Consider the following 13,545-nt stretch of genomic DNA (forward strand, 5'->3'; position numbering starts at 1 on the left):
ATTTTCAAATAAACAAGACTTATATTTTAAACTAAGAGATGTAAAAAGAGATCCTGATTTTGTTGTTGTTGTAGGGTTTAACGCCATTTTTCAGCACAAGAGAGGCCATACATGGCGGCCAGTATAATTGGTGGAGGAAGAACCCTGGAAAACATCGGGAAGAACCACCGACCCACGAGAAGCTACTGGCAGGCTTTCTCACGTACCAATGTTAGCTGAGCCTGAGACTCGAACTCATTCAGACAGAGGTGAGATGGCAGTGATCCATAACGGTGAGCGCTTTAGACCACTCGACCACTCAGGGCCCCCGCTAAGAGATCCTGAATAATGGTCGAAAGTACATTGTTCTAGAAAGATTTTAGTTATAATTAGAAACTCCCTCACCAAAATCGCAATAAAACATATGACAATCATCATGTAGTCTAGCTATAAAAAATTACAATGTCCTTGACTCAGCTTAAGTTAATGATACTAACTCTGAGAAAACAAATGTTTACCAAACCTGTCACTGATTTCGAACAATGTCAGCCACTAGAATCAATATTTCTTTACCCACAGCATATAATGATATAAACAAATGTTAAAAGAAGTAGCAAAAACAACGCAAATTAAATATATATAACAAGAGACACCCCTGACCTAAGACCAGTGAGCTTTCCCTACCTTTGAGATGGAACCTCATTATGCATGTTGTGAAAGTTGGTACAATGGTCAAAGGTCCAGCATCCATTTTGGGCACCAAAAAAACCCAATTGTAATGGGAGCCCAAGATGGCAATCCTGGACTAAGGTGTCTGTGGCTGCGAACCCAGCAGTTGCAGGAATTCTCCAGAAGGTGGACTGTTACTTATAGGCAAGGAATCCAACATTGTACTATTTCAATTCTTGTTCCTGTGGGAGATATACTATCTGTACTTGAATGTTGAATCCAGGCCAAGATGTCCAAAATCTTGCAATGGTACAAGGTCAAAGATGAGAAGGAGAATAACAAATGATATCATATCTTGCTCCAAGATATTGTCTGTTGTTTTACAGCATGCAGTTTATATTGGTGGATCATCAGAACTTCCTGGAAGCCACTGAGTGGGCATGTGAAATCATTCCTCTTGCATGTCCACACTGATTTCGCATCTCCCCAATGAATGACATTTAGAACCAGTTGTTGCATTCCATCATCAACCAAAACAGCATAAAGAGCTGACTGAATGCACTTAGGATGATGACCAAGTGAAGAATGCCACCTATGTAGCTAAGGAGGTGGTACACTGAACATGATACCAAATACCCCCAGAAACCAATTTTCTTATCCATGTCATCATAGTAAATAATCCCCATTTGACAGCAAAAGATTGGAGCCTTCCCCTTCTGGGATCTGTGATAATGTCAGCATTAAAGTTGTCATTTTGATATAGGAGAGAAATGCTAGCAAAAATGATAGCCCTCACTTTGGCACTTTCCACTTTAGTTTGGAAGAACTGTGGTTTTTGACAGTTATAAATTCATTATGACTGCCTCCCAGTGGCCTGTGCTCTTGGGACAACCCTGCAATCTTTTGCTGATTGCCTTGCAAATCCCTCCTCTGCAGATGATTCTATGAAGGACGGAAAGAAGATACCCCCAGTGGCTTGTTTGTGAATTCATTCAACCTGATCTATAAAGAGGAGATTAGATGATTAAGGTTGCAAGTGTAGCTTGGCCTATGATGGTCTTAAATAAAGAGGGCTAGAGAGTATTGCGTCTCTTTCTACCAGTTTTAAGTTCACAGATGCTGTAACAGCCATGACCATAGTATGTTGGGCCTCTATGTTTACTAAGTGGGCCATTCCATAAACAGGCTCCCATTTCATGTCAGGTGAAATTCAGGGTGTTCCACCTATTGAAAGACCACAACAGATACTAGATCCAACATTGAGATTACAATCAAATGATGTTACACATGACCTGCTGGGTATTCAAATGGAAAACTGCTGCATGGGGCTGGTAGAACTGTCAACTACAATATGATGGAAGGCATCTGAAAGAGAAAGTATCGGTAGATGCTTGGGACTTGTACGGTAATCGATGATGCAAGCATCCCAAAATGTCAGTAACTGTCAGATTTTGGAAGCAAAAGATTCTTCCTGAGTCAATGATCACCTGATGTCCTATGTTGTAGAGAACTGAGGAGGACAGAACTCAAATGGAAGGGGACAGAAAACTTCTTCAGTCCGGACATGTAAGACTGACTCTTCTTAGCAAGAGCTAATTAACAATGAGGGAACTTAAGGGCCAGTTTCAATTATTTTTGGAATAAGGTGAAGTTTATGTCTCATGTGTAACCTGCAAAGTAGCTGTAGAAGAATGTTGAGGATGGTGGCTCAGTAAATTTGCAGCATGTCATGAGTTATGTCCCATTACTTCCAAGCTGTCGCTAAGTAGAGTCCCCCCTCTGGGTGGCAAAGACTTCAGGACAAGTTAAGAGACATCTCTTGGTAACCAAGGCACCAAGCTGGATATCCTATGCTGGAAGTGTTGAGTGGCACTATGTCGGTTAGATTGATCCAAGAGAGTACCTGTATTTTACTGTGCATCATATGCAGGAAGTCATACAGGTGAGACTGATCCATGAGAGTGCTTGTATGAACTGAATGTTGGCCAAAGGAAACAGCTATCAGCACTATGCCTGTTAGACTGATCCATGAAAGAGCATGTATAAAATGTAGGTTGTCTGCAGGAAATGCATAGCAGCACCATGTAGATTAGATTGCTGTATAACTAGGTTTATGAACTGGGTTCTTGGGTACTGAGGCACTAAACTGGGCATCGTACATGGAAAGTGCCAAGCAGCACTATGAGAGTCGTAGAATATGAAATAGTTTTTTCCTCTGATGCTTCATACTCTATAATCAATTGTGGTTGTGGATCATTGCAATAAAGGGTATATGGCTGAGTCCGGCTGTAAAGGAACAGCATATGGGATATTGATCTATGTAGCCAATCCATAATTCTGATAAGCGAGATGATAGATGAGGCCATTGTTGCTTTCTATCTCACTTCCCAGTGAATTACATTATTTTGAACCCTTGTGTGCAAGCTGATGATGTCTTTGTGCATCTGTACCTTCCCCTTTAGTACCCAATGAATTGCCACTAATTGACTTCTGTCCATAGAGCAGACAACATATAAAAGTGTAGTGCAGCACATGCCCTGCTTTATGAACATGGTAGTATCCGTGCAGAGCAACAAACTATGACAATTACCTGTTGAAGAGTACACATGGCCTATACAGGTACAGAATTAGACCATCACTATTAATACATACAAAGTGGGAACTAAATAACCATTTCTAGTAGCAAGTTACCTGTAGAAAGGCCAATTTTTCATTGCCTATTGAGGTAAAATCACTGAAGTATCACTTATGAGGTGGATGATGAATAAACCACATATAGGAAACTTACCTGTACATCATGGCAGAAGACATACAGTAGGTTTTCTATGGTACACACCATAAAAACATAAAACAGACCCTGAAGTAAGGCCCTGAAGTAATCAATATTGATGTTTATGAAGTTGACACTATAATATCCACTGTAAGACAATGTTACCTATAGTAAAGGCCCAATCATCAGTGACATTCTATACAGGTAAAATCAGCAATGCATCATTTATGTAACAATGAAGTGGATGGTAAGACTAGATAATATGGAAAATTACTTGTGTGTGATTTTGAATTTTAAGGAAGCTTTAAAAAATGTTCAGTCATATCATTACGATGCTTGCAATGTGGCAGGTTATAGTGATGTCTAGCACTGGGGCATCATGCTGCAGACATGTAGCATGATGTCCCACCCAGTCACATTATCCTGACACCAGACCAACCATTCCTAACACTAACCTCTTAATGCTGAGCACCCAGCAAGGTAGTTGTTAGTACCACTTTTATAAGTCTTTGGTATGACTTGGTGGGGTTCGAACCCACAACCTCCCACATCTGAAGCAGATTCTCTAACCACTAGGCCACCGGAGCAATCAGAAAACTACTTGTATGAATCTGGATATAGCAGAAATTATACTGCAACATTAAATTAATTTTCTATATCACGTACCAGACATGCACTTAACAGTATGGTTTACAGCAGTGAGTGGACACCAGCATAATCCGTGAGGTACATACCAAGGCTGCCCAAGGTAACAAAGGAAAGTCAGAAACTTTATTGTATACAAAAGAAAGAGCAGGAAAGTTGGACATTTATAGATGGAGTATATATACCTTTGAAAATGAAACCTGACCAACTTGTTTTAAGGCAGAAAACTTCCAAACTGCTTTTATGGATTTTGCAAGGTTTCTGTCTGTAGAGACTGCCACCTAGGTGGGCAGATAACATTTAGCTTTTTAGCTAAAATGTTGAAATCTGGAAAGGCTGGATTTAAGAGGCAGTAGTAGTACTTTTCCTAAAGTATTTTGATCGAGTAATGTATCTGAAGAAGAAAATGATCCACTTCTTTAAACAATTTAGATTTTCAAACCAACCTTTCACATCTTGATGGAAATCCTGTGGAATCTGTTTTCATCTGGAGTGATAAGCTTATGTTATGTTAATTCCACAGCATGTCGGTCCTGTTGATTTAGATGTTTGTTAACTATCATGATCCCTCATAAACTTCAATTACTGAACGAGTGAATCAGGTTCAGTTTGCAGGAGTGAGAAATGTCGTACCCATTGGTTAGCATCTGATATGCAGTAGACAAATGGCCATTTTGTAAAATGGTCCTGTCCTGACCTGTTCACCCTTTTCAAAATAGACTCATCAAGCATCCCAGCATAAATGAAGCTAGTCATGATCACCAAGAGGTATACCAGCTTCATGGAATTTACACAAGGAAAGCCTACTGAATGGAAACAGCTATGAGAGGGTGGTTTGAAATCTAAAATATTTAAACAAAGTGAACCATTATCATCTAATTTTAGCAAAATGGATCTAGCCAGGGATAAAACTCTCAAAATGTCCTTGAGATAGATGTTTCACCATTAATACCTATACAAACTGGTTTTTCACTTTGGCATGAGAATCAAACAAAATACCTATTTCACCACAAAAAGGACAATGTAAACATCAAAGAAATACACTAGACTCTTCTTGACCTGTACATTCTTTCACCTCGAAGACACAAAACTGGTATGCTGCTCACATTTTTCATTTGTGCATAAGCACCATTAAACGACTGTCCAACACGCTTCAGCATACTCACCCTAACCAGACAATCAAGGCCTAAAATTAAACAAACTGGTAAAATTGGGGCAGAGTTAACTTTGCATCTAAATCTGATAAAAATATATTTTGGAAGAAGAAAATCTGAGCAGGTGCAAAGACTCACAATTGCAAGTCCCTAAACATTTTACAGCTTATTCCAATAACAAGCACCCTTCCTCATATTTACCCCATCCCCTGATAGTAACCCGGGGTCACAAAATTTGTCACACATGACACATCTTTCTGTTATGACTGAATATATGAAGTCTTGTTAAAACCAACTGTCGTTGTAACTGAAAGCTGTGTATATTTGCCCTTTAATTCCCTCTAATGGACCCGAGGGACAGGAACAAAGGATGACTACTCCTATCAATGATGGATACCATAAGGACAACATTAAGTACAAAGTCTTATGAATTTCTATCAAAAGCAAATTAGGCAACTGCTAACATACAGACAGTAAAACATAGAGAGGGCATCATTGTATACCTGAAGCATTTTTAAAAAGCATTGAAATGAAAAAGTTGTTAGCTAAATGCTTTACTTGAGGTATGATTAACTTTCTGTTAAATAAATATGTTAATGTAATATACAGATGATATAGAAGCTGTGAAAAAAAGTATGACTACTTACCCTTGACAGAGACTGTATTCCTCACACACAAGACCACGAGGTGGAGGCCTGTATCGCCAACTTTTACCCTCATCAGAGTTAATCTTTTCCCTATGTTCATCGCTGCGACAATGTGTGTCCCGTTCATGTACCGATTCAAACTTGATGTCACAAAATACACAGTACAATGCCTCCTCTTTGCCTACAGCATGGAAAAAATAAAATAAATTCATTAAAAATGTTAGGGCTGTTCCATTCAAACATACATATTACCTAGGAAAAGCATCTTTTTTCTTTCAAAATATATGACAGAATAGTGTAATTACTCAAATAGTTTGTGTGAAAATGATAACAATTCTAAATCATATCTGTGGGTGACTAGCCTGTGTTGAAAGTGCCTTCCCTGAGTCCCAGGTATGTTTTACTGGAACAGGACTTAGTAGATTTCAAAATGTTCAGGACACCATCTGATTTTAAAAAAGTAGGGAGAATAGATAATGGCTTCAAACTGTTGATATTTTATTGTGTCCCAATTATGCATGCTGATGAAACTTAAACAGTTATCCATATCTTTGGGTTATGTGGTTTTGTATTATTCTGGTTATTTAAAATACTGCAGCTTTTAAAAGTCAAAGTACTAATTATTTAACACATTAACCTAAAAAATAATTTCTAAAAATTCTGGTTTAACCTGAGGTATGATATCTTCAATAATGACATAAATTTTGTCTATACATAGAGAACGTATTTGTCAGAATCTGAGTGGGTTTTTTTATATCTTGGATAAAATATCTGCAAAAATGAAAAGAAAAAATAATTCCATTTAATCCTAATTATCTATATATACACCACTAATTTTATGTCTTTGACAGTTTGATTCATCATTATGCTTGGCACTCCTTAGTCATCAGGAACTTTCTAGGAATACCTTTATCTTCTTTACAAAGTTTTTGATAGCATGATGTACTGGGTTTCTGATATGCTCAGTTGCCTTCTTTCTACATTATTCATGTACTAGGTATTTCCATAAAGCCTCCATTCAATCTCCTTCTTTAACAACATCGTGAAGTTCTGGTGTTATCCAATTTGTCTCATAGTCAGATCTTTATTCTACAGTTCTGACTGAGACATATTTATTTACAATATCAAGAAAAAGATCACACAATGTTTATATCATAAGACATCATGTTTTGTTTAATTTATAAGATGTGGGTAGAGCTTTGGCTGAAGGTTGTGTCTACCTCACTTTTGTCATTTTTAAAAAAATGTTGTTTACTTGAATTTAAGTTTAAGGCCTGACATTGTGTATGAATTAGTGAATTTTCCATTAAAATTTACCTACATCCTGAAAACTGTATTGTGTCTTAGGTCAAGTGAAATTATTATATATAGGATGAGGTAAACAATTATTCATTCCTGTTTTATGTTCAGAATGTGGAATCATTTACTGTTGTGTTTAGATATAATTTGACAGGAATCATTTATTTAATGTGCTGTTTGGAATTACAAAGTGCTCATTGAATATTTGGTCTAAAACACTGCTTTGGGATTATTGTGAATTCATTCAAAGATATTCCGGATTATTTCATTGTGATGCATCAAAACTGTTGCTACATCAAAATATTCAAGACTACTGGTGCATTAGCAGTCAATATTGGAATTCATTTGGAACACTCAATACCTTTCGGATTTGTGATAAAACATTTAGGATTATTTGGGATTTAATTCACAAAGTTGTAACTTAGAGAAATAAATTATTTGTTAATTTGAATCAACTTGATGGTTTTGCTTCTTTCTGTTACTTAGTTTAAGAACATGAAGTCATAACAATGATTTGCATCATCAAAACCTTACTGCATCCAACAATATGCAGGAACTTACAATATATCCCTTCTTCTATGACACAAATGTATAATTTTGCTCATTGTGAATAAACCTGGTAAGTTGCTCACTGTTACCTCTTCTGGTGCATGACAGACAGTTTTCCCCAAGACACAATTACACTGCAACATTATTGGCAAGAACTTAAAAGATACTAATTCAAGCCTGGGCATTTTCAAGCAATACTAACAAAATTGGGAAAGTATACAACATCAACCAAGTTAAATGGGCAGTTTAAACTGTGAGTTTGGTAACAGCACATGCACTTAGATGAATTACAGTCAAGTATGATTGAAAACATCAAGTATAATATTGTCTATGATTTTCAAAGTTGGTATAATATCTAGTCATTTCACTTCTAATACAATAACATCAACATAAAAAATTTAAGTTGTTGATAGCATACCAAGTCTGAAGCCAATCCAATCTGCATGCAACTAAAATCAATGAGTAGAAGAGACTACAGTACCCAAATTTAAAGTTAAATCCTATACAAATTCAGGACAATTCATTTGCTTTCCTTTTCTTGTCCGGAAATTATCACAAATGAAAATATTCAAAATTAAAGTGAGCAACATAAAAATAATCTTTCTTTGCTTAACAGAAAATATCCTTTTAGTATACAGTTGTATATTTTTTCAGTTCAGAGGGTTTAAAGGTCTGCATTTCCAGTATTTTACAGCTACCAATCCCATATCACCGTTTTAAATTTTCAGTGTTTGTAGAATCAGTAAATTCAAATTTGAATGATCAGTCTCAAGTCAAACTTACTTAAGGTGCCTGTACTGGTAGGCACATTGACAGTTCCACCTGAGGGATGTTTGACTCTGCTATTATCATAGTCTGTTTGCATGGAACTAACTGCTGTAGCTGGCATGCTTGCCACATGGCTTGTGCTATCAGATTGTAATGCTGTGACATCACAAGGTGTATCATCTTCATCTGATTCCTTGAAGCAAAAGGCAGCTGAGTGTAAAAACTTCAAAGATGATGAACATTTACATTTTTTTTAAAGATTTCTTTCATTCACTAGTTATTCATTTTTGAAGATTTCATGGTTTCTACAAACCTTGAATTTAAAGAAATATTTTATTATCATTCATTTAATTTTTGTTCAAGACCAAGGCATTTCCACAAATTTAAATACTGACCAGAACAAATTATACCCCACAAAACCCCGAGAAAAAAAGAGATAATTTCCAGTTTGTTCATTATTCTTTCATGGCCCTTCAGGCCACATAAGGTCACGAGTTAGTTGAAGATGAAAAACTAAATGAATAAATATCAAACAGATTTCTAACATGAAAAGTATGAGCAGACTTATTTTGTAACAGGTAAATATTTACCAAAGTGGTAATTAAAAAAGGAATAAATATTATGACAGTAATAAATTATCTCAAAGGAAGCAGCGAGAGTTACACAAAATGTAGGAAATAAGATTTGTCATTTTTGACAATTTCCCAGGCAATGGCTGCATATACCTGATCCTTCAAGGCATCAATCACTACCTTCAGTCTCTTTACTTCTTTTATTGCTGTGGGATGCTAAAATGATGAAAGACATACACTTAATTTGCAATAAATTTGCCATTAATGCTATCAACAAAGTATAGTAATCACACGACTTTACAATAATGCAAAATAGAAATCCCTTGAAGTACCAGTTATACTCACTCATCTACAAAATGCACATACCCAGATCTGGGGTTGTATAATGTGCCAGCAGATCTGGGTCTGTTCAGTTTGTGAGTACAATAAATAACACTGACCCTGATCTGCAGGTGAAATATGCAACAACAAATTAGGATCTTTGTTGCTTGCAGTTTGACTTGACTTAAAAATGAACATATACAGTAATTGGTGCTTTGCTGACTGAATTCTTGTCAGGAAACCAGAAAATATCATTTCTTCTTTATAACTGCTGAGTGCTGACCCCATCCCCAATATTACTGACTTAGAAAAATGCTCTAATTAGCCTCTGTTGCAGCCATATGGGATGTAAGATTGGCACTATCTATATTTAGGATATACAAGACTCCATTAAAAGGCTCTGGTGAAAACCTTATATTTTAAAAAGACCACCCATTCAGGAGAATTAGTGACACGATTTTCAACAGGTTTATTGTGGTAGCCATACTGGATATATGTTGGGGGACCATTTAATTTAGGACCAACTAGATATCTTAAGAAATATTCGGGTGAAACCCTGTGCAAATACGACCATTAATTTTGCAGGAGTAGCCAAAACAAGATTTTCAAGATGGCCCCAAAGGGGGCCATAACGGATGTCAGAACAGCATTATTTTCATTCAGGACCAACCAGACACCATAAAAAGTCTTTTGGTGGCAACCCTAATGTTGATTTGGCTTACCATTTAGGAGGAGTTGAGAAGATTTTCAAGATGGATGTCAGATTTGCATACTTTTGGTAATGACAAACTAGACACAATAAAACGTCTTCCAGTGAAAACCTAACATCAATATGACATTCCATTTTAGAATAGCAATATTTGAAAGATGGTGGCCATACCTAATGTCATAATAGTACCATTTTCATTTAGTAACAACTAGACATCATTGAAAGTCTTTGGTCAAACCCAATGTTCATATGGCTTCCATCTAGGAGTAGCCACAAGATTTTCAAAAAGACCATGTTGGATATCAGATCAGCTCAATTTTTACTGAAGATTAGCTAGATGCCAAAGAAGTCTTCCAGTGAAAACTCCATGCTCATTTGACTTTCTGTTCAGGAGAATTAGCAGCAAAATGATTTTTATGATGGCTGTCAAGGTGACCATACTGGATATAAGATCAGTTCTATTTTTAATAGGACCAACAAGATATAAGAAGTCTTTTAGTGAAAAACCCATGTTGCTATGGTCATCCGTTCAGAAGGAATAGAGGTAACATCAAGATCAATGCTGTGATGACCATATTGGATGTCTGAACAGAATTTCCTGGAATAAAAAGCGAGACCACTTCTTATTTTTAAACTGCTGAGTGGTCAAACAACCTGTTATATCTGAGCAATATGTTCTTCAAATCTGCTGATGTGGCAGCCATACTGGATGTCAATATCAGCACACTTTTCAATCAGGGGCAACCAGACATCATTAGTCATCTTTGGGTGAAAACCATCTGTGAATATGAACATCCATTTTCAAGATGGCTCCTATGGTGGCTGATATAGTTCCAACCAGGTGTAACTGACCCCTTTGGGATGGAAGTGGTCTCAGACAGAAGCTGGAGAATATCTTATCAGACCTCCACCTCACATCTTGATGTTGGTTTGGGATCAGTTACACTCAAATTTTATGCCGATGGTGACTGTCCTAACCTCATCAGCTGATCATGCAATATATTTAAATGTCCTAATGGGAACAGGGGTCAAAATAAAAGTTTCAAAATGAAAGACTGCTGTCCCACAAGTGGAAGCCTGTCCTAAGCTATAAAACAAGGTGCCATTTTGAGAAAAACTGAACTATCATCGCAGAACAGCAGATACTGTGGGTCAATCAATGAATGCTTGACTTTCAGTAACTCTGTCTTTTGAGGCTAGGGTGAACAGGAAGCAGGTCTTGTGTGAAATACGAGGTAGGGAGGCCCTAGACAGTTGTCAAACCACACCTGAACCCAAAGTAGATTCCTTTACCACAGTAGATTCCTTAACAGAAAAATATGTTGAGGCCTTCAGTAGAGAAAACTTTGTTAGAAGATTGCCTAGGACTTTATTCTGCCCTATGTGATCACTTACATGATGTCAAAACATTGTGGAAATCATGGAACTGTAGTCCTTTATTGTCAAAAAGACAAAGAAGGAATATATTTTTTTTAGGAATTGATATTATCATGTGTGCCAGTTCAGCATTTCTGGGTTGGGATGGAAAACTAAATGTGATTTTCAGCAGGAAAAGATATTGCAGAATTTTCCTGGGAATCACCATTTCTTATGGATTCAAGAGATTTTGAAGGAATCAAATGCTACTGACATCTTGAAATGAGGGTAGTAGATAGGCACCCCAGCCATATGTGCATCCATGCAGACTGTGACTTCCTGTTAGCCAAGAGATGTCATCTAGCATATTTGCTGAGATCAAACCTCATGCAATTTAAAACATGGACCATTTGGTCATGTGGGCAAAGTTTTTACCACCACTGAAATAAAGGACAACTGCAAAGGTCTCATTAACAAGGAACCAAAATCTCTGGCCATATTTATATGACCCAAGAGGTGAGGAAATCAATTTTTGTTTGTAAATTATGTTTCTCCTATAATATTTATCTTATCACCTTACATTAGAGATAACTTAAATATGAACACTGTGAAGCAGCTCTTAAAGATTAACTCCTCTATCTACCCACCAAATTTAAATCAATTTTTTACTTGGACAACACATGAAAGGAATCATGCATTGCTTGCAAGTAAGATGCAGTAGAAGATAATTACGTTACACCAGGTAACAAGTTATACGATGGAAAAAGACATCTAAATGGAAAATACTACAATACTGACAAAGTAAAATTCAGTATGAAATTTGATGTTAGTAATATTACTTTCTTGTGAGGATTTCTGCAGATGAGAAGACAGGGCCATTCAAACTTGTGAAAAGACACAAAACGGAAGGTATCCACCAGACCTCTGAAAGAGTATGCCGACTGCAAACAGTCAGAAGTTCTAACCAATATATGACAAGATATGATGCTAATCACTCTATTCAAGAAGAGACCACTATCATCTGACTTTTCATCAAAGCAAACAGATATGTTCAAAGTATTTTTTATTGAGACATGGCTAACAGCTTTTGCTTGGGAAGTCTGGACTTGCAGCAAGGTAGTGGATGTTCCCCATGCTATCATCAGGCAATGTATTTGACAAAGAAAAATGCAACTAACATTTATTTCAGCATGCCACTATTCACATGATTGTGTAATTACCCTGGGTTCCCTCTGTAACCACTGCAGGGCCAGACTGTAAGCTTCATCAAACTGTCCCTGGTGGCACAGAACTTTGATCTTCTTCTCCAACAGTTTCTCATGATGGGGACTGGCTTTTAAACCTGGTATAATACAAAATTCATATACAAAGTCCTTAGTGTTATTTATCATAGGGATTAAGCTATTGGTATACATGAGGAGTTCCACTACTAGCTGGTCATCTATTATCATGACTTTTAAAGACACGTGAAAAACTCAATATCATGGAAATGAGTTCTCTTTATTACTATGAAAAACATTTATTCTACAACTTATTTGTTGGATCTTTTTTTGGTTTGTTTCCTTTACAAAGGTTGACAACAGATAGTATGCATGATTCACCTACCTTTTTGTAGAGGAAATGAAGTTACCATGCCAGCTAACTGTGCATCAAAACCAATTCATATTTTTTATACTTACTTATGATTTGCAAATTTGTGAACTTTTTCAGGAAATGACTGTTACTGAAACCAGCATTAAATGATGACAAAATAAACAAGAATTACAGTAATACTATACACCTGATATAACCAAACATCAAGTGCAAAGGTTTAATTAAAATGGTGGTTTAAAATGGTTATCTAGATGGATGCAAGAGTGACAAAACTGAATATGTCAGTCTGCTCTTTGCATTTAGTTAGAATTTCACATCAAAGTTAAAGAAGTTTTTTTTATAGGGAGAAACTAATTTTTATGCTGCTATTACTCTTTTCTGGATTGAAAATACCCTTGAACATAAGATGAAAATTCATTTCCCAAAATGTGATTTGACTTGTTTTGGATTTATGAATATTCTAGAGTCCAACCAGTAGAAACCTTGCCCATGTGCACTATCCATCATTCTATTT

General features: G+C 36.5%; 1 protein-coding gene across 1 annotated transcript in view; it reads right to left on the bottom strand.

The window, feature by feature from the left end:
• Positions 1–13,545, bottom strand: part of LOC149803068 (ATP-dependent RNA helicase with zinc finger domain-like) — an 81,779-nt gene that overhangs the window by 62,107 nt on the left and 6,127 nt on the right. The window contains exons 4-7 of the mRNA XM_089952637.1: positions 12,659–12,780; positions 9,206–9,268; positions 8,496–8,673; positions 5,865–6,045 (exon numbers count right to left, since the gene is read on the bottom strand). Coding sequence (XP_089808763.1) covers positions 5,865–6,045; positions 8,496–8,673; positions 9,206–9,268; positions 12,659–12,780 — 544 coding nt within the window. The remainder of the gene's footprint in view (positions 1–5,864; positions 6,046–8,495; positions 8,674–9,205; positions 9,269–12,658; positions 12,781–13,545) is intronic.

This window comes from Sinohyriopsis cumingii, chromosome 3 (assembly GCF_028554795.1).
Source record: "Sinohyriopsis cumingii isolate HCF-2022 chromosome 3, ASM2855479v2, whole genome shotgun sequence".
Lineage (NCBI taxonomy): Eukaryota > Metazoa > Mollusca > Bivalvia > Unionida > Unionidae > Sinohyriopsis > Sinohyriopsis cumingii.